General features: G+C 36.0%; 1 protein-coding gene across 1 annotated transcript in view; it reads left to right on the top strand.

The window, feature by feature from the left end:
• The window catches only part of LOC150077566 (BBSome complex member BBS2-like), a 196,657-nt gene that overhangs the window by 111,070 nt on the left and 62,281 nt on the right, over positions 1-23,306 (top strand). Inside the window, exons 9-11 of the mRNA XM_090386874.1 lie at positions 10,036-10,146; positions 12,671-12,727; positions 21,183-21,280. Coding sequence (XP_090243000.1) covers positions 10,036-10,146; positions 12,671-12,727; positions 21,183-21,280 — 266 coding nt within the window. The remainder of the gene's footprint in view (positions 1-10,035; positions 10,147-12,670; positions 12,728-21,182; positions 21,281-23,306) is intronic.

Raw genomic sequence — 23,306 nt, 5'->3', positions numbered from 1 at the left:
ATCATGGGTCATTTAGAGGTAACAGGAGTAGTGAGGGCAGACCATGTTCAACACGAACTCCCACCATGGAAGAAAGTGTGTTGAATGCCATCCAGAATAATCCTACCACCAGCGCGTGCCGTTTTTTTTTTTTTTTTTGGTAGTTGTTGGCGCATAAGCTTCTGTGGCCATAATGCACCTCCCAAGGTTTTTGCAGTACTTTGATCCAAGTCCGAGGCGGGAATCGAACCCGCGACCTTTGGGTTGCCAGGCAGGCACTTTACCCATCCGACTAGCCTGTGTCGTTGCCTCTGCTTTAGGAGTGTCTCGTTGCAGTTACAGCGTGTCTGGCACGACGATTCCTTACACCCCTTTCATCTCCAAAGGGTTCAGTTACTGCTCCCCCAAGATCATCCTGCACATGTGGCTTTTGCGCAGTGGTTTCTCCAAGAAAGTGTTCAAAACTTGAATTTTCCAGCCTATGTTTTGGTCACGGATGAGGCTTATTTCACTCAGGAAGGCATTATTCAATCAGCACAATGCTCATGTGTGGCCTCACGAGAACCCACACGGTGTGCGCCCCCCATGCAGCACAACATCGCTTCGCAATAAATCTGTGGGCAGGTATGGTCGGTGACTACTTAGTCGGCCCATACCTGTTACCATCCCGCATGAACTCCGCTAAATATTGGATCTTTCTTGAACAAGTTCTACCAGGGTTACTTGACGATGTTCCAGCAAATGTGAGACGCAACATTTGGTTTCAACATGACGGGGCGCCTGCCCATTATGGAAGGTGTGTTTGTGACCATTTGAACAGGCATTTTGGGCGTCGATGGATTGGCCGTGGTGGACCCATTGCCTGGCCCCCACACTCACTGATTTATCGAGCCTTGATTTCTTTCTGTGGGAGGCCCTCAAGTCTATTATGTATGAATCGCCTGTGGAAACGGAAATGGATCTCGTGGCGAGACTCATCTGCGCTGCTGCTACTGTCAAAGAAACTCCGGGTGTGTTCGACTGTGTCCACCAATCCATGCTGCATCGGTGTCACACATGCATCGCGTCTCATGGTGGAACCTTCGAGCATCTGTTGTAACATCATGAAATGCATCCATCTCGTACTCCATTGTTAATATTATGTCAAATAAATGTTTGCCACTAATTAATGTCTTGTGTCATTTCTGCTTCTTATGCCTCTGCTACTACTTTCCCATGACATTTCCGGTTATGGGTTCCTATGCGATTCACATTCCTTTAGCTGTTACCTACCTCCCCTAAACATTTATACCAATATATTTAGACACCCTGTATAGAAAATCACAGATTTTTTTTTTTATCTTCGGCCAACAATTAATGCAGGCTTGTTATTTTTAAGTCATATTTCATAGGTGGTTAGCACCATGACTACAGGGTTAAGAACAGGTTGATGGAACCAAATAAACATATATACATACATGCATTCACCTTCAGCACTTATCAATTATTTAGAGAACATAATAAAGGGAAAATAAATGTTACTTTTATATTCCTGTAAATTAACATTTACAAGAATCTTCAAAGCATTACAAAACAAATCCAAAATATGTCCAGGAAAATAACAATTAGTTGTAAATATGAAAATTTAAAGAAATGAAATACTTGCAGCAATATGTATCAAGGATCACCAGTTGGCAGCCTAACCCAGGCTGCCAATGATTTTCATGGATTACAAGTAATCTGCACTTAAGTCAGTAACCTGTGCATAAAATAATTATTATTTTGGTTTTGAATTTTTGTAAGTTCCCTTAATTTGATTTAATAAGGGACATTAAAAAAAATCAGTCATACGAGGGTGGTTCAATAAAGAATCGCCCTCACCTACTTCCACGTATTGCAGAGTCGTGATATTTTTTGTGTAGCATTGTACAGTTATTCAGGAAGGGGAATGTCGTAGGTGAAGTAAACATTGGCAGTGAGCTAGATGATTTTCTAATAACTGAGAGGAAAGTGGAGGAGAAATTGTTGAGGATAAACATAAAAAAGGCACCCGGGGTGGATGGGATCTATCCAGTTATATTAAAGGAGGCAGCAAAGGAAGTAAGCAAACCCCTAGCCATAATTATGAGAGCTTCTTTGGACTCAGGGGAGGTACCCATGGACTGGAGATGTGCAAATGTAACCCCAATTCACAAAGGAGGATCAAAGGCTGACACAAGTAATTATAGACCTGTTAGTTTAACTTCGGTTCCAGGAAAATTAATGGAGGCACTGGTTAAAGAAGCACTGCAGGATCATCTGGACAAGAATTCAGTTATAGCTCAGACACAGCATGGGTTTGTTAAGGGCAGGTCTTGTCTGACCAATTTGATTGGATACTATGATGTAGTCACAAAAGAACTGGATGCAGGGAATAACTTTGATATTATATATTTGGATCTTAGAAAGGCTTTTGATACTGTTGCGCATGGAAGACTGCTGCACAAATTGGAGAAGTGTGGCATTCCATAGCAAATTGCTATGGATAAAGGGATGGTTGAGTGGCAGAAGACAGAGAGTGGTAATCAATGGACACTGCTCAACGTTGACTAATGTTATTAGTGGAGTTCCTCAGGGTTCAGTGTTGGGTCCATTGTTGTTTTCTGTATTTATAAATGATATTGATGATGGTGTATCAGGCTTAATGTCCAAGTTTGCAGACGATACAAAGGTTGGCAGGGTTGTTAAGGACACTACTGATACTATGCTGCTGCAACAGGATCTAGAAAGGTTGAGCAGATAGGCTGAGAGGTGGCAAATGAAGTTTAACATTCACAAATGTAAAGTACTACATATGGGAAACAGTAACCCCAGATCAACGTATCAACTCTGTGGTACTACGCTGACAGTGGTAGAGAATGAAAAGGACCTGGGGGTAATTGTGCAGGCAGATATGAAGTTCTCTGAGCAGTGCAGACGAGCTGCAAGAATAGCTCATGGTGTCTTGTCAATGATATACAGGAATTTTTCTAGCAGGGACAGGGATGTGATTATTCCCTTGTATAAGGCATTGGTCAGGCCACACCTTGAGTACTGTATACAGGTCTGGAGGCCTCATTTCAAGAAGGATGTAGAGCTGCTGGAACGAGTACAGAGAAGGGCAACAAGATTAGTGAATGGAACAAAGGGTTGCTCTTACGAAGAAAGGCTTAAGTTTTGCAAATTACAGAGCCTGGAGACTAGGCATCGCCGAGGTGATCTGATAGAGGTGTACAAGGCTTTGAATGGCTTGAGCATGCTCAATGCCGATGGGATTCTTCCTCTTGCTCAGAATAATCACCTGAGAGGGCATAAATTCAAATTGAGGAAGGACGGATGTCGGATAGATGTGCGGAAATTCGCCTTTAACCAGCGGGCGGTTGGTTTGTGGAATAGACTTCCATCGCTTGTTGTTGAAGTTGATAGCCTAAACAAATTTAAGGCTCAGCTGGACAGGTATTTCGAACGAATTGAGGGGTGAAATGGGAGTAGTGGTTGTTTTTTTTTTTTTTTGGCTGATGCTGAATAAGCTTGCTTTCTTGCATCATATGCCTCTACTAATGCTAATGCTAATGCTAATGCTAACATATCTCTGTACTAAAGATGTAAAATTTCAGCCCTGTGTCGTAATTTGTTTTTCTCTTACAGAGCTGAACATGTGACAAAGTAGCATCTGGACAAAGTTGAAGCCAGAGCTGTAATCCAGTATCTGTTCTTGAAGGGAAAATCTCCTAAAGAAATCCACGAGGAGATGACTGCTGTATATAAGGATGAAGCCCCATCCTATGGCATTGTGAAGCCCTGGCATAGACAGTTTAGGTGTGTTCGAACATCGGTAGAATCTGAGCCCATTCCAGGTTGTCTCCATTCAGCCATTGATGAGCACAATCAGGAAAGTTGTCGTTAATCATGGAAGATCACCAGATATCTGTGCGTGAATTGTCCCAGGAGGTGAAGATTAGTGTGGGCTCTGTTGAAACAGTCCTTTGTGAGCAACTCCATTTACAGAAATTGAGTGCAAGATGGATTCCCCAATTATTGACTGGTTTCCAGAAGGCTGATCAACAACAGAAATCACAAGAGTTGTTAGCCCTTTGCCAAAAAAACGAGGAAGACTTTTTCTCTCATTTAATCACTCAGGATGAAAGTTGGATACACCATTTTGATCCTGAAAGTAAAAAGCAGTCCATGGAATGGCGACATCATGATTCCCTACCCCCTAAGAAGGCAAGGGTCCAAGCATCAGCAGGAAAGGTCTTGCTGACAATGTTTTGGGATGAGAAAGGCGTAATAATGACTGCTGAAAGGTAGAACAATTACAGGTGCCTATTATGCCAACTTACTCACAAAATTATGGGAGAAAATCAAAAAAAAAAGGCGTGGCATGCTGTCCAAAGGTGTGAGAATGCTTCAAAACAATGTCCCAATTCACACTTCTGAAATTTGCAACAACGCAAGCGGTCACTTTGTGGATTGAAATACTGCCCCATCCAGCCTACTCACCCAATCTTGCACCATCGAACTTCTTGTTTCCTTCCCTCAAATCATTTCTTCGGGGACCCACTTTCCTGATGGCGAGACACTCATTTCTGCAACAGAGTCTTGGTTCAAAGACCAAACCTCACCACTTCTACAAAAATGGTAGATGTAGCCTCATCCATCAATGGGAAAAATGTGTAAATCTGCACGGTGACTATGTAGAGAAGGACTAAAACCTGTGCCAAGAATCAACAGGTTAGCACCTCTGCAGCTGAGTCAGGCCAATTCTTTATTGAACCACCCTTGTACGTTATATTTAATTCACCTTTTTTTTGTGTGTTCTGTAATAAAAGCCTGGGGACTCCTTGCACCATATGACTAAAAGGAAATAAAAATATTTTGTAATATTTACTTGATGTTTTATTAATTTTTTGCCAAAAAAGGAATTCAGACTGCAATGAGTTATATATTCAGAGCTGCCTGCTCTCTAAATTTACAGTGGAGAATCCATTTTTTTTTACTCGATTTGACCCATTTTTTATCTCACCATTATATTAGAGTTGACATCATAAACATTTCTCTTATTTCAAAAATACCATTTTTCTCCATCTTTTTATTTTTCCAAAAAATAGCAAAAACTGCATTAAGATCAGAATTTTTTTAATCAGTTTTCTTTTAATTTTGTTAAAGAATATGGCTCAGCAATGACACCTGAGAACAGTTTGCCATAATTGTTCAGTTATCCACAAAAAAAAAAAAAAAAAAGAAGAAATCTTTGTATGATCCAATGAAGTGTTATAACTTAAAATACTCAATACACCCATAACAGAAGTTGTATGATTTTATGAATATATTTGATAAATTTCAGACTTAGTTTGGTGGCCAGCCAACTTTGTCATAAATTCTAAATTCTAATGTGTGTTTCCTTACAGTAGTTGAAAGCCTGCCAGCTCTGAATAGAATTCAGTGATAGTAATTTGCTTAAGTATTAAATCAGAAGTGTTAAATTAAATGCTATTTAACATTAGCTTAAATATAATCATATTTGGAGAAAACCAGTTCGTCATCAAAAAGTGAATTTGTGGAATGTTTTTCGAACCAAAAAAAAAGTTATGTTTTCAGTTCTTTTAAATATCATTTAAGGTAAAGAAATAGATATTTTTCAAATTAGTTCTATCAGTTTCAATATGAAACTTACCAGATGCTATTATGAAAAGAGAAAGAAAGAAAAAATTGATGTGCAGTAGTCCTTGGTTGAGGAACCAACAAGTGCACAGGGAAGCACATGATAATACAAATTACCTCAAGTAATTCCTAGCATTTTAATAATTCCTTAAATGATGACTGTCAGAGAATATTCAACCAGGTAAAAAAAAAAAAAAAACATTCAAATTTTCTCTTTCTGGTGCCATTTTGAAAATGCTCTTGACAGCCAAGGTAAACTGCAGTGCCATTGTTATAAACAAAACTTTTACTCAGCATTTATGAAGATATGCAACGTGGGGGGGGTTGTATTTTAATATAGAATGTGTATTTTGTTAGTGAAATTTAATTTTTAGTGAATATAAACTTAAAAAAAACATCCTTTTTTGGCAAAAAACACCAAAACCCTTTCCTCTTTCCTGCTGCTTAGTAATAGCTAACTATCAGCTTTTTGAAAGTCAAAAATTGACAGCTACAATATTTAGTATAAAAATATGATAACTTACATATTTTCTAATACAAAATGTGAACAAAATGAATTAGTGACCGTAGTATATGTGATACTGATGAGTACAGTAGGAATTGAAAGTGCAAAATGTGAACAAATCTGCTCTATGTCCACTATGTATTAGCAAGGTAGTGGACGTAGAGTGAACATATCCTTACAACATTTGAGCAAGAGCAACTGCACTTGCTTCCAGGTTGCAAGAACCCTGAAATAATGCAGTCAGTCTTAGTATAGAACCTCTAATTTTTCTTTAATTTAAATTACTACTATTAACATCTGTGCTTTGTCATCAAGTGGCACTGCTTCTTCCTCCCCAGTGGTGGGCCAGTCATCTGAGTTGAAAAGATAATCCCTTAGAGGCAATAAAGAATAAACATGAATACCAATAATCGCTCTAGGTTTCCAACTGCAGCCCAGGTGACAAGGACAGATGACCTCCATTATTGGGACTGCCAAATGGCAGAAAAACAATATTAAGACATACATGGATCCGACATTCCTACTCATGTATTCTACCAACTCCCTGTAGGAAAATTATTGCCTTTCAGGATTTAAAAAGAACTTGTAAGCATAGCTGGATCCTCAAAGACTGTTGAGCATTGGAGATTGGTTGACATCCTCATTGAAATAACTAATACAAAACACTCAGGAGTGGCCACTGAGTGTCAGCTTTTTTTTTTGGAGGGTTTCCAGATACAGTGATCCTGCAAACACTGTTAAACACATCAGAAAGAGTTTCAGATTGAGACCTCCTTAATGTTTCAGGACAGAAAATCTTTTAACTGAACTTAAAGATAAAGAAGTGATTGAGGTAAAAAGAATCTCAACCAGGCATGATGGTAACCTTATTCTTACATGCAGTATAATCCTTATGTTTAACTCTCTGTACCATCACACATCTATCAAAGCTAGTTATTTGCAATTTCAGCCCTTACTTCCAAACCCCCTGAGATGTTATAGATGCCAAAAGTTTGGACATGCACAAGTGGCTTGCAGAGGAACTCCCATTTGTGAAAAAAATGGATCCTCAGAGTACTACTCCCAAAATTGAAATTCTTCTCCCAGATTAACTGCCCAAACTGTGACCAAGACCAGCCTATTTAAAGATGTGTGATCAAGGAGTGACTGAGGAAACTGAAATATCCATCTAGAAATACAAAGTACAACATAATGTATCTTACCAATAGGCTAAAGTGTCATTCCAAATAACACTGGAAAACAAACATACACACATATCACTTGTAAATACCAATCCATAGAAAGGAAAATCAACTTAACTATACCTCCTAATGAATCTTTTTCCAGTCAGGTCTGAGAAAATGCTCTCTGCCAAACAATTAACACACCTGTTAAAGACCCACCTGAAAGCCTCCCTTCAATCAGAAAGACAAGGAAAAGAAAAGTATTACCTAACAAAACTTTCACAATGAGATGAGCATTGATAAAAGGAAATTAGAGGAAGAGGAGGTAATAGAATATTTATTGAAGAAGACATGGATAAAGGCAAACCATTTTTTCTAAAATATTTCTTAAAAACAACAAATAACAGAATAAGAAATATTTAATAGACACATTCATTCAATGTAACTGTTGTGTTTCCTTGCTTACATGACCCCATAATGCAAAACATATGTGTGTTTTGCTTTATGTGTCTGCCTACAAGAAACACATCTAAATCCACAAGATATTCCTAACATAAGCAGATATACAATTTACAAAAAATACAGGATCCAGCATGGCACAACACATGAAGAGGTGGCAATTCTTAACAACTTTAATATTGCTGTGAAAGAGACACAACTTAACACTCCTCTTGAAGCAGTAACTATCCAAGTTGCCATAGGTATACCGATAACTATGTGTTCTCTATATGTGCTGCTAAACTGTGATGTGCAGTTTAGCAGCACATATAGAGAACAGAATAAGAAATATTTAATAGACACATTCATTCAATGTAACTGTTGTGTTTCCTTGCTTACATGACCCCATAATGCAAAACATATGTGTGTTTTGCTTTATGTGTCTGCCTACAAGAAACACATCTAAATCCACAAGATATTCCTAACATAAGCAGATATACAATTTACAAAAAATACAGGATCCAGCATGGCACAACACATGAAGAGGTGGCAATTCTTAACAACTTTAATATTGCTGTGAAAGAGACACAACTTAACACTCCTCTTGAAGCAGTAACTATCCAAGTTGCCATAGGTATACCGATAACTATGTGTTCTCTATATGTGCTGCTAAACTGTGATGTGCAGTTACCCTCGCCATACTTGATCCTAGGAGACTTTAACTGTCATAACTTGTTATGAAATAGCAACTTCATAGGCCAAAAAGGAAAACATACTAACAACTCATAGATGATAACAATCTTGTTATTCTTAATGATGGGGTGCCCTACATATTTTTACTTCCCACCTTTCACAAATGCTGTAATTGATCTGTCCATATATTCTTCAAATCTCTTCCCCTTACTGAGGTGCAATGCATTTACTGATCCTTTCTACAGCAACTACTTTCCAATTATAGTTAACTGCTAGGCCAAACTCCTAATATTCTTAACAGAAATCCAAAATGGAAACCCGAGAAAGCAAATTGGACAAAATATCACTCTATCAACACTGGATTTGCAGACAACTCAGCAGTTTTCACCTAGAAAAGCAGTCACATATGTTAAAAAGATATTGCTAGAAACTGTTAATGATGCCATACCAAAAAAAAAAAAAAAAACCCCAATACATGCAATACTAACAATACACCCCAAACCTTGGTGGAACAATGATTGTCTTGTAACCAAAAGGGAACAAACATGGAACAACTTCAGTCTCAACCCAACTAATACCAACCTCATTCATTACAAACAAGCACAAGCTATGAATGGACCGAGCTCACTGCTGATGTGATTCTTCCTCTTGCTCAGCCCACACACATGAGGGAGAGGCCACAAATTCAAATTGAGGAAGGACAGTTGCAGAACAGATGTGCAAAAGTTTGCCTTTAGTCAATGGGCAGTTGATTGTTGGAACAAGCTTCCATTTGTTGTTGTGGAAGTTGATAGTTTAAATAAATTCAAGGAAGAACTAGACAAATCGTTGGAGGAAATGAATGGATGAAATGGGAGGTGTTCCTGTTTTTTTTTTTTTTTTTTGGGTTGATGCTGTTATAAGCTTCCTTTCTTGCATCATTTGCCAATGCTAATTTGTTTTCAACTAGAGGATAATTGTTGAAACAAACCTCCATCTGGTGTTGTTGAAGTTAGTAGTTAGAATAAATTTAAGGAAGGATCAGACAAACTAAGGCGCCTCCGTAGCCAGGTGGGAAGGAGCAGCAGTGCGTAGCACATGCTTCTTGATTAGACCGGGGTTCGAGCCCGTCACCACCAAATACGGAGGATGCGGAAAGGTCAGGGAATGACCACCGCATATCCCGGAGCAATATGGCCTTAGTTGCTAATGCTCCTAAAAAAAAAAACCAAATAACAAATAACAGACAAACTAGTTGAGCGAATGGACAGATGATGTAGGTAGTTTTTTTTTTCTTTTTTTAGACATTACTTATAATACTAGTAATAACGAGCTAGTTTATTTACAAATAATGTATCTTACATTATGAGTTGTAAAAATTATATATTTTGTATTACTGTATGCAGTAACTCGAATAATATTACTTATAATATATATGAGCATTTTTCAGTTTTTACACCATGACCCTTATGAATGATTGCCAAATTGACAGCAAAATATGAAATAAGATCCATTTTTTTTTCTTTTTTCTTTATTTGAAAATGAAAATTGATCTATTAGGTTTTTTTTTTTTTTTTTTTTGTAATTTTGATACTGACATTTTTTTTTTAATTTTAGGCACTTCTGCTTGAGTTACGAAACTATGAAGAAAATGACAGAGTTGGTAGCGGAAACTTAAGGACATTAGGAAGAGCCAGCCAACCAAGTGATGAATTTGGGATCATTCCGGTTTGTTTTGTTTCTCTTTGTTCTGTTTTCATTTTTTATTAATAAAAAAATAAATTTATCAAAGGTTTAACTCTTATTGTTTATATGTAATACCCTCTTAAAAATATTCGTACATTCTTTAAATGGTACTGAATGATGAGAGCTGCCCATATGTAGGCAAAGAACAAGTATGAAAATACAGGAATTGACAGAAATATCAGTAGTAACAACTGAGTCATAATAAGAAGCTTATAGAATTTAAAGAGATTATCAATTTCCATGTCAATATTTTGTTTGTGTGCTTATTAGCCTTCTGAAGGATTTTTGAGACTGATGTGCATACTGTAATCGTGGTATCCCAAGATAATTGATAGATAAGGACTGGAGAAACCTAAAGTATGTAGTGAGTAATTTGTGTCTTTTTTTAATGAAAGACGAACAGACAGCATAGAGAAAACTAAAATAATTGTTTGAGATATATCTTTTGAGCCAAAATATTGACAAACTAAATCTCCACAAATTCAAAATTCTGAATTATCTGTTCTGTTCTTTAAATATGTTAATAATAAAATAGTTTTAAAACAGTCTTTATTCAAAATGTGAGCTGCTTGATGAATTTCTAAAGATTAAAATGTATTATCTTTGTAATTACAGTTAGATTTGACTAAAAATAATTCTAAGTGATCACATTTGTTTCTTTCTATAAAAAATTTAACTAATATAATCTCAGATTATATTACTTAAAATATTGTTCGTGAAGTAGACAATTAAGTTAATTCTCTAAGTTAGGTAGGATACTTTTCTTTCTATAAACCTTAATTTCTAATTTAATTTTAAATTATTTCAAATAGAGCAGTTTAAAATGATTAATGGATTTCAAGTTTGAAAACTGCTTGTTTACCATCGAGTTTCTGAGATATTTTCCCCACTCATGAACTTAATTAATTAATCAATTCATATTAACTGAACTAAAAGTTCAGTTCGTCTTCCCAAATGAATGAAATTTGTAATATCCCTTCTTAAAAATGAAACAACAGAATCATTGCATATAGCTATTTAATAGTGAAATAAAAATGGGTTGAAATTGGAGTGCTGTGGAAAGGAAAATCAGAAAATTCCAAAGTTAGAGGACCACAATAATTTTCAGTTTACATCACCATATGTGAAATTTTGTGGATCACTACCATGTTTCTCAAACAAGTGCTGCTACTGTTACTAAAATTATTGATAAAATAAAGATACAAGTTCAAGAAACAAGGGATCTGTTATGCTAAATCATTCAAGTTCATTTTTATTAATTCTTTATCAGTATTCCTCAAGATATTCAGCCATATATGCTATCAAAAAATGCCCTAAGAAAGTAAACAAATATGAAAAGTAGAAAGATCATCAGAACCACAGTCATTGGAAGAAATTAATATTCCAACTCTTTTATGCAAAATTTTAAATGGGGATGTATGAGATTCTGCAATTGAAGAGAAAAGGATTCTTATTTTTACAACTAAAACAAACATGCTGTGGTTGTCATAAGCACAATACTGGATTATGGATGATACATTTTAAACTGTCTCAGAAATTATTCATTGTCTTTACATCATATATATGCACTAGTTAGAGGAAACTATAATTTTTCTGCTCGTACATGCACTAATGACCAGTAAAAGCAAAGAGATTTGAGAGATAATTATTCCAAGATTTAATTGATTTTGTTGAAGATAATGATGTGGAATTAAAACCATAAAAAAAAAATTGATGGAGTTTTATGATAGGAAAGTTAAATTTCTGGAGCTATCTAGATGCCTAGTTTACTGTTCATAATGGTAGGTAAAAGTGAAGTATAGTAAAAAGCTTGATAAACAGTCTTTAATACCATTTTGAAACTATTTTTAGTTCTATAATATGAGTACTAACCATTAAAAACAATGATAAATATTCATAAGTTTTTATTCCTCCATCCTTTCAATGCTTATTTTTTGTGGGGGGGGGGGAAATCTCATTTTTTTTTATCAGTTTTGTACCACCAAAAATGCAGGTCATATACTGCCAGAATAAAGATCTGTAGACTGCTGCCAGAAGATCAGTTTCAGTTTAAATTAAACATCATCTAAAAAGTTAACCTCAAATTTATGTTACTTAGAAAATATTTAAAAGTTTAATACAGTGGAATAGCTTTTTTCATTGAATATGACTCAGTAATTGGTTAATTTTAAAGAAAAAAATCAGGCTGATGTAATGTGGTTTCTCGATTTGTGTTAATGATAAATATGGATTAAAATTTCGTTTAACAGAAATATATTAAAAAGCAATAAAATTTGAGAGCCCTTTGCCTGAAATAATTGTGTATTCATTACTTCTTTTTAAATAAAAATTGCAAATTTTCTTTCATGAGCTCACTCTGAAGTTCCTCATAACCGAAAAGTTCTATTAAGGGATGCTTTCATTTTGGTATATTCACATATCACTAGAATCCCTGGCTTATAGTATTTAAAGGATGAGAAAAAATGAGTTGTGGATATTCAGGGCATTTTTATTAATTCTTTATAAGGCAACCACACAGTTGAAGACAGGACTTGCTGTTAATATGGGTTCAGAAACTATGCCGGTAAGTTATTTTAATAAATGAATTTTAAAATTTACAATTTGAGAATCATTTTTTAGCAGTTTATATAATTTATTCTTGGCTTATATTGTAGTAATTTCTTTATGCTAATGATATCATCAATTTAAAATGAATATTTTTGAAATTATAATTCATTTATACAAGTGTTGACTGATTTGGTACTGTAACTCTCAAACTGTTTCCATGTCTCACTTTGTAAATTGCTTAATGTTTTGTACTTCATTCTTTAACAAAAATATTTGATTAATGATGATGTCTCAAATTAACAATTTTATATTGCATAAGAAATTCCCCTGATAAATGTTACAACATTTAGTTTGGGAGGGGTGTTGTCTGCCATTCAACCAATTAAAATAAATCAAAATTAAAGAAAACAAAATTAATTACAGAAAAAAAAAAAAAATTAAGAAGCACGAGCCACTTAGCATGCAAAGCAACATAGAATCTTTCAAAGATACAACAGCTGCCCAAAATAATACCAAAACCCCACCCACTCTTAGCAAATATTGACCCTTACTAAGAGAAGAAAAATGAAATAAAAATTTGGAAACCACAGTGACAACTTCATGGAGACATCTGCCACTGTAAAAATCCATGAACATTCACATGGCCTTCTTCTTACCAGAACTGGCCATGAGCTTAAATTGAATCTGTCTTTATTAACCACATGGGGCATATATATTCATTTTGCTGGTAATAAGTAGGTCATTACAGATATGGAAATGTTCGAGAATTTTCACATTGGAAAATGCTTTCATGAAGTTGTCACCCTGGTTCCCAAATTTTTTTTTTTTTTGTTATTTATTATTTATTTTTTTCTTTTAGTGCCAAAGTGTCAGTATTTGCTTATGGGTTGGTGCTTGGATAGGATAATATGGAGGTAGGATGCTAAAATTATATACAGGCAACCCCCATATAACATGGTAATTCTACAGGGTGTTTCATAAACGATGCAACCCTAAAATGAAGAAGGTAGAAATTACGGGTAGGCAAATTTATATCAAGTTTGAAGTGTAGGTGGCAGCACTGCACTCAAGGTTACCCGAGGTAAGCAATTGATGCATGTCACGGTCATATGGAGGTCATACCTCCATATGACCGTGACATGCATTAGTCTCAGAGGGCACCTCCGTAGCCAGGTGGGAAGGAGCAGCAGTGCGTAGCACACGCTTCTTGATTAGACCGGGGTTCGAGCCCGTCACCACCAAATACAGAGGATGCGGAAAGGTAATTGCACCAAATACGGAGGATGGTAATTGCAGGTTAAGGGAATTATCCTACATAGTGCAAACATTTTAAATCAGAAGTTAAATATTCGGGATTGTTAAATCGACTTTTAAATCTGGAATTTCTTAACGATTTACCACTAATGATTGACATCCTGCAGGAGCTTTACAGATTCACTATGGTAAAAGCAGATAAATTAATTATTCGATTTATGAATGCTATTGTTAATTTGAAAAATTCTGAAGGAAATTATGAAGCTAAAATTGAGAGCATGTTGAAGTTGAAAGAATTTTAAGGAATCAAAGTTGAAAGTAAGAACAGTAAAATTACCTCATTACAAGTTATTAAATGCACTGTTTTATCCTTAAAGGATAAGTTATTAATGCAACGGGGTGATTTTAAATTAAATAAAGAAAATAATGATACCATTGAAAGAAATGTTAAACATATGCTACCGGAAATCATGTAATATGAAAGAACTTTTGTCTCGGTGGCACAACTTGGTGAAAACTGAATAAGAAATTTGTTTTCTGATAAAATATGAAATATAAATTAATGATTTCAGAGATGATGAGAGCCTTGTCAATCAATTCGGCCCTGGAGGGATTGTGCAAGGCTCAAGGGGTAGAATTTTTTTCAGCCTGGACTGTACTTGTTAACAGGAGAGATTGCTTCTACAGGGATGGGATACACTTAAATAGAAAGGGCGCAAGAATATTTGCTGATGCTATCGAGGCAGTGTTAGGTGGGTCAGAAAACTGCTAGCTTGGGGGGAGACAAAGACGAATAGATTAACAGTAGCCACCGGCAGAGGTGAAAGAGATTCTTGCACTGCTTCTATTGGAATGAGCAGAAGCCTGAAAAACAAGATGCAGGATATTTCAGAGACTGCTGGGAGTCATTGCGGTACAAGTAAACACATGGGTTATGTTAGGGTAGCTAAGAATAGAAATAGGTGCATGTATACTTGTGTGTACACCAATGCTAGGAGTTTAGTAAATAAATTTGATGAATTTGATTTATTGCTCAAAACATCAAAGGCAGATATTGTTGGGATATCAGAGACGTGGTGTCACACAGATATAAGGAATGCAGAACTGGAATTTGGGGAGTACAACGTCTACAGAAAGGATAGACTGGATAGGAAAGGAGGAGGGGTTATGCTATTAGTTAAGAAATACATAAAATCCAAGGAAGTGAAGCCAGTGGACATCGCTGGACAGTGCAGTGTCGAGTCAGTTTGGTGTGACATAAGCATTGGGAGATCAAAATTGAGAGTAGGAGTGTGCTATAGGCCTAATGACTCTGATGAGTACAATAAGAAACTGTACAGGGAAATAGAGTGGGCCAGTAAATCAGAGAGTCTTATAATGGGAGATTTTAATTTATCAGATATTGACTGGAATTTGGGGGCTGGTCACTCACACACTAGCAAGGCTTTTGTGGATTTATTGGATGATTGTTTTCTACATCAGCATGTTCGGGAGGCAACTAGAGAGAGGAATACTCTTGATTTGATTATCAGCAGTGATTCTCATGCATTAAGAATCTGCAGATAAATGAATCACTAGGTGGCAGTGATCACAGTGTGCTGAAGTGGGATTTACTCAAAGAGGTAACTACCATAAGGGGTAAAGGGAAGGATTATTGCTTTCGTAAAGGCGACTACGATGGACTGCGACAGTATTTAAATTCTATACAGTGGGACCAACTGATGATGTTACCAACAGCAAATGCAAAATGGGAAGCATTCAAAGAACTTATCTTGGAAGCTACTAGGCTTTACGTACCAACTAAGAAATATTGTTCAAGGTTAGGCCTAAATAGATGTCAGATGAACTGATGAGGCATATGGCAGAAACGAAACATGCATGGGATACATACAAATTAACACATGACACAGAAGCCTATGATAGATACAAGTTGATCTTTTGTAACCAAGTTACAAAGGAGGTTAGGCAGGCAAAGGCAGATTACGAGAAATCTTTGGCAAGGGATGCAAAGAAAAACAGTAAAGAGTTCTTTACTTATGTAAACTCTAGAAGGAAGGGCATGAATCAGATTGATCCACTTGATGTCGATGGGTCAACTGTTGATGATCCTGCTGAGGTAGCTAACAAACTAAATGAATATTTTGCATCGACATTCACTCATGAGGAGTTATTTAACGAGGGTAAAGCCAGAGGTGTATTCAACTCTGGCAGTAAGCTAGAGAATCTTGTAATACCTGAGAGTAAAGTGGAGGAGAAATTGTTGAAGATAAACACAAGAAAGGCACCTGGGGTGGATGGGATCTATCCAGTTATATTAATGGAGGCAGCAGAGGAAGTAAGTAAACCCTTAGCCATAATTATGAGAGCTTCCTTGGACTCAGGGGAGGTACCCACAAACTGGAGATGTGCAAATGTGACCCCAATTCACAAAGGAGAATCAAAGGCTGACACAACTAATTATAGACCTGTGAGTTTAACTTCTGCTCCAGGAAAATTAATGGAGGCACTAGTTAAAGAAGTACTGCAGGATCATTTAGACAAGACTTCAGTTATAGCTCGGACACAGCATGGTTTTGTTAAGGGGAAGTCTTGCCTGACCAATTTGATTGGATACTATGATGCAGTCACAAAGGAATTGGATGCAGGGAATAACTTTGATATTATATACTTGGATCTTAGAAAGGCTTTTGATACGGTTGCATATGGAAGACTGCTGCACAAATTGGAGCAGTGTGACATTGGAGGCAAATTGCTGCTGTGGATAAAGGGGTGGCTGATGGGGGAGAAGACAGAGAGTGGTAATCAATGGACACTGCTCGTCGTGGACTAATGTTATTAGTGGAGTCCCTCAGGGCTCAGTGTTGGGTCCATTATTGTTTTCTGTATTCATAAATGATATTGATGATGGTATATCAAGCTTAATGTCGAAGTTTGCAGATGATACAAAGTAGGCAGGGTTGTCAAGGACACTACTGACACTATGCTGCTGCAACAGGATCTGGAAAGTTTGAGCAGATGGGCTGAGAGGTGGCAAATGAAGTTTAACATTGATAAATGTAAAGTACTACACATGGGAAACAGCAACCCCAGAGCAACGTATCAACTCTGTGGTACTACACTGACAGTGGTAGAGAATGAAAGGGACCTGGGGGTGGTTGTGCAGGCAGATATGAAATTCCCTGAGCAGTGCAGACGGGCTGCAAGATTTGTATTGTCAATGATATATAGGAATTTTTCTAGCAGGAATAAGGAGGTGATTATTCCCTTGTATAAGGCATTGGTCAGGCCACACCTAGAGTATACAGGTCTGGAGGCCTCATTTCAAGAAGGATGTAGAGCTGCTGGAACGAGTGCAGAGAAGGGCAACAAGATTAGTGAATGGAACAAAGGGGTGCTCTTACGAAGAAAGGCTTAAGTTTTGCAAATTACAGTGTCTGGAGACTAGGCACCAGCGAGGTGATCTGATAGACGTGTATAAAGCCTTGAATGGTTTGAGCATGCTCAATGCTGATGGGATTCTTCCTCTTGCTCAGAATAATCACCTGAGAGGGCATAAATTCAAATTGAGGAAAGACAGATGTAGGATAGACGTGCGGAAATTTGCCTTTAGCCAGCGGGTGGTTGGTTGGTGGAACAGACTTCCATCCCTTGTCGTGGAAGTTGATAGCCTAAATAAGTTTAAGGCTCAGCTGGACAGGTATTTTGAACGAACAGAGGGGTGAAGTGGCAGTGTTTTTTTTTTTTTTTTTTTGGCTGATGCTGCATAAGCTTGCTTTCTTGCATCAAATGCCTCTACTAATGCTAATGCTAAAAATGCTAAATGGGGTGATTTTAAATTAAATAAAGAAAATAATGATACCATTGAAAGAAATTAAACGTATGCTACCAGAAATCATGTAATATGAAAGAACTTTTGTCTCGGTGGTAAGACGGTGAAAACTGAATAAGAAATTTGTTTTCTGATAAAATATGAAATATAAATTAATGATTTCAGAGATTTTGTCAAAGACAGTTTATCTTTAAAATCGAGTGAAATTCCCTTTTCAATTAAGAAAGCCAGAAATATCTTTGAAACCATTGCGATTAGCAATGCTGAAGCTGAGCGAGCTTTCAGTGTGATTAAAAAAATATCGTGTGAATGAATAAATGAATGAATAATGTTGACAATTAAACACATTGCAAATTATGATGACCATACATCTAAATGGAAAACCATTGCTTCAGTTTGATCCGGATCATTATGTCAAATCATTCCTCCGTAATAATAGCTCAGCTATTGAGCAAAGAATATCAAAAACAAATATAAAGAAGTAAATTGCATATGGCAATTTTTAGAATAAAATTTTCTTGAATATTTGTGCATCAACCCCAGAGGCTCACCTCTGGTCAGTATGGGCTTGGCACACCCAGGGTCCTGAGCTGGATATCATCATTCTTCTCTTTCTTGCTTATTCCCCCCCACTCCAGGGTAACTTGGAAATTTTTTTTGACTGGTGCAGCATAAGCCTTCGGCTTCCATATGGCTAATAATAATAATTATTTTCTTGTAATCTGTGATTTTTGTGTACCTTTTCTAGAAAAGGTACACAAAAAATGTATGAAAAAAAAATGTATCCATTATATTTCCCTAGTTGTAAAAAAAATAATAAAAAAGTCACGTGTCTGCCGAGCACGCACGTTAGATGGTTTTATGTGAAACATCCTTCGCATTTCTTTTAGATATTTTGATTTGTATATATTGATTACAAAATAAAAGAGCTTTTGTATTGTAAATATTTTATTAATCTTTCACAAATTTCCATAATTTCTGGAAGACAATATACAATGGATTTATGATAACTAAAGTAAGAGATGTATATTTGCTGTTGCAACATATCTAAATGTCTCTGCATCTAACAATGGAATGTTAGGTGCCTCGAACAGCTGCTTATGCAGAAATGCGAGACGAAAAAGAAATTGTTGACAAATCTTTGTATTGTTGCAGTCATATGACAAATACTTGCAACATACTTATTGCAGTAGTAACTGCAGGAAGTATGATTGTGACGCATACTTCCTGCAGGAAGTATGATTGTGACGTCATACTATTCAAAAATTCCACAAAGTTAGAACTCGAGATATCGTACTGGTCATGAAAAATGCGTCACTCGCTCTAATCTAATCATACTACTAGTGAGTGCTCCACACAGACCAGTGGTCTCAGTGTGGGAAGCGCCTCTGGCAGATGCCTCAGGTGACATCACTTCCGTGACCGATCAGATTTACTCGGTATGTACCCCCCACCCCCAAAGGATGTTTCACATCAAAAAGTCGGCAAAAGTGCGAGCCCATTGTTAAAATATTCTCAGCTCGCCACTAGTTAGGAGCCTATCAAGGATGCATTGGCATAAATCACAGAAAACATTGTTCATCAGCTGCAATTACAGTTTGCTTCCCCTCCACCATTTCCCAACCCAAGGTTTGGGAAATGGTGGAGGGGAAGCAAAATGGATAGGTGTTTTATATTTGTTTCCTAAACAAAATTTTGGGATATTTTGAAGATATCCTACCACCTTTAATCTCTTAGCTCTTTAAATGTGCATGTGCCAAAGCACACTATAACACTGTTAGAGCCAAAAGGAATTGTAGATGCACTTTACATCAACTATTAACCAATCAACCAACACTAAGGCAATCTTGGGACAAAATCTGGGCTTTTCGCACTCTTCATCAGTCCGGGAACATAATGGATATGTTATTGCAGACTGAACTGCAATAGCCAGTGCTCTTAGGAAGACCTTTTCTTTCATCTTTTCAACATCTTTTACTCTCCAGACTTCCTGTTCCCGAAAGAGAAAAACGAAAAGCAGCTAATTAACTTGAGATATAAGGATTCTTCTCCTTATAATGGACCTTTTACCATAGAAGAATTAATAACTCTAATCTTAAGGCAAGTGCCATTGGATCAGATCTGATCCATTATAAAATTAAACATATGTCAGCAAAATCCACAGGCTACTTACTCTATCCGTATAATAAAATCTTTCTAGAGGAACAGTGCGTGGATTCCCTGCATAAGGCAATCATCCTTGCCTTTCCTAAACCAGGAAAAGATACCAAAGTCCTGAAAACTACTGTCCTATCACTTTGACTAGCTGTAAAATCCTGGACAGAATCTGAAGAAAAAGATCCACTTTGGACCATTTAATTAGGTTGGAAACATCCATGGAATGATTTCCTAAACTGAGAACATGTGATTTCAATCTTCTTTGACATGGAAAAGGCATATGACAAAACTTGGAGATTCAGTATTTTAAAAGAACCTTTATAGCATTAGCCTTAGAGGTTATCTACCCATTTTTATTAAGAACTAAATTTCTTAATCAGAAAGAATGATGGGATATTTTTATCCCTTCATTCTTTCTGAGTTTGTACAGGATCCACCTTCTCTCAGTCATTTTTCCAAGAGGAAGGAGTACCCCAGGGATCGCTTTTAAGTGTTGTGTTTTTTTGCATTCAAAATGAATTCCATTACAGAACAATTTCCTCCAACTGTAAGCAGTGCCTTCTATGTTGATGAGTTCACCATATTTTTCATATCCTCCTGAGAGGCATATCCTCCTGAAAGAGAGTTGCCTCTCTTTCATTGAGAGGCAACTGCAATGTGCCATTGAGCACTGGAATGTATACCTATTATAGGATATATAATAAGCTCATAAATAACAATGAGGCCGTAACTTGACAAACATTTGGAGGGAGTGGATGGGTGAAATATGGTTTGTTTGTTTTTTTTTAGCTAATTCTATATAAGTTTGCTTTCTTGCATCATGTGCCCTTGCTAATTCTAAAATGCTAACAATGGCAAGATTATTTGACATCCATTTAGCCTAGCCTTTATAACTGAAATCTTAATCTATTTTATTTATTATTATTACTTGAATGTGGTTTACTGCAAAAACAGAGCCCATATATTGATATCTTTCCTCTTTTTGGTGATTGACACTTAAAAAAGTCATTAAAATTGAGCAGTATACAATATGCTTTATATAAAAAAAAAATTTGTATACTTCATAGATTTGCTTAGGTATTCTTACTGAGATAACTTTTTATTCATATAATTTTCCAACTTATATACTTGCTCCTTTACACACACACACGCACGCACACACACACACACAAAGAAATATTATATATATTTTTTTTTACTCCATCCTTATTGTAACTATACCTTGTTTCAGCCTCATGTTGAAATTACCCTTCACACCTCCAATAATACTATAGTCAGAGCTGTTCTTATATTTGCTGAAGGGATATTTGATGGAGAAAGTCATGTTATGTAAGTTATATTTAGGGAGATGTGTTTAGATCATTCTTTAAACTAATGAGGAATTTTTCTTTTCTTTTTTTTATCTGAAATTTAATTATGTTCACAAGATGGAATTAAAATTTTGCCTTTTTTCCTTTCCTTTTCAGAATATATAATTCTGTTTTATAATCAAATGTCTTAATACATTGCAATCTAGATATAATGTAGTGTGTCAGTGACAACACCCACTTTAAGTGAAGCACATTATATCCAAAAATAAAATTTAACCTCTTTTTTTTTTTTTTTTTTTTTTTTTTAACTCAGAGATGACTTATTAAGCAGTTATTTTTGTATAAGCACAAATATCATTTTGCACATTTTATCTTTACTCTTAGTTTTACTGTCAGTGGCCAAAATGGGTTGAACATTTTAAATGATAAATATAAAATGTACTTGCTGTAGTTTTTTTTTTAATAATGCTACATTTTAAAATAAAAATATTTAACAGCTTCATATATTTAAAATATTAAATTTAAAAATTGTCAGTTTCTTATTTCCACACTTCCAAATCAGAAATGTTTCCACATTTCTGATTTGGAAATAAACTGGGAAATAAATACAGTCGAACTTGATTATAACGAGCATGGAAATAACGAGATCATGGCTGTAACAAGCAAAAAGCCATAATGGTTTTAATTTATGCATATTCCCATATAATTGCTCACTGTCATAACGAGGGTACTACACGGATATACCGAACAAATTTTGGTAATTATGCAAACATTCTTAATTGCTCAGGTAGTCGAAAAAACCCAATTCTTGGAATAGATGAAAATGAAAAGTGCAATTTAGCTTTATGACCACCTGCATCAGATTAGCAGCCGGTTTATGACTTTGTCTTTCAGGGGATGGGGGCTATACAATAGTGCATTGGCGTTCCGCTTGTCGCATTACCCTATTTACAGATTGTTTTGTATTCACTGAACCATAAATTTATTTCGGGACTTCTAAGAACATTGTATGCAGATCACTTTATCATTTTAAAGTAAAATCAGTTAGAAACGAACCCTTCCTTCGGAAACATGTCTATTAACAAAAGAAAGTATCTCTCGATTCGTGAAAAAGTTGAAATTATTCGTGAGTTAGAATGTGGTGTGAAAAATGTTGAAGTGTGTAAAAAGTTTTCTTTGTCATCTTCAAGTGTATCGACATTGTGGAAGAATAAAGATGCTTACATATCAGCACTGGAAAAGAACAAAACTGAAAAAAAAAAAAAAAAAAAAATCAGAAAGTGCAAGTTTACAAACGTTGATGAAGCATTGCTTCAATGGTTCACCACACAAAGTGCTGCTGGATTTTCAATAGACAGTCTGATCTTGAAGGCTCATGCAGAAAAATTTGCTAAAAAATTTGGACGCAACGATTTTGTGTGTAACAGTGGTTGGCTGGATCGATTTAAAAACTGACATAACATCGTTTATGCAGAAATTAGTGGAGAATTTCGATCTGCAGATCCAATAATGGCAAATGAATGGATTGACTGTGTTTGATCAGAAATCAGGAAAGATTTCAATGACGAAGACATCTACAATGCCAATGAAACAGGACTTTTTTATAATTTGACACAATACATTTAAATTCAAAAGGGGGGGGGGATGTGTTGGTGTAAAAAAATCAAAGGCTTGCTTGACGGTGCTTGTATGTGCAAATATGATAGGAACTGATTAAATAAAAAAAAAACTGTTTGTTATTGGAAAATCGTTAAAACCTTGGTGTTTCAAAAACGTAAGGAAACTTCCTGTGGGTTACACTGCAAACAAGAAAGCTTGGATGACTTTGGATATTTTTTGGCAATACATAAATGATTTGGAATAAGGAGCTATTCAGAAAGAAGAAAAATATTTTACTGTTAGTTGATAACTGTCCTGAACACCCCCATATTCAAAACCAATGGACATAGGTGTAATCAAGTGTTTGAAAGGATTTTATAAAAGATTTCTAGTTCTACATCTGATCAAAGAGAACAGAAACTTACCGAGTCTATATTGATATTGGA

Source organism: Mastigoproctus giganteus, chromosome 12, assembly GCF_048544385.1.
Source record: "Mastigoproctus giganteus isolate SK-2022 chromosome 12, ASM4854438v1, whole genome shotgun sequence".
In the NCBI taxonomy this organism is placed as follows: domain Eukaryota; kingdom Metazoa; phylum Arthropoda; class Arachnida; order Uropygi; family Thelyphonidae; genus Mastigoproctus; species Mastigoproctus giganteus.
Note: the sequence above shows the minus strand (reverse complement) of the source record. Positions and strands in the feature narration are given on the sequence as shown.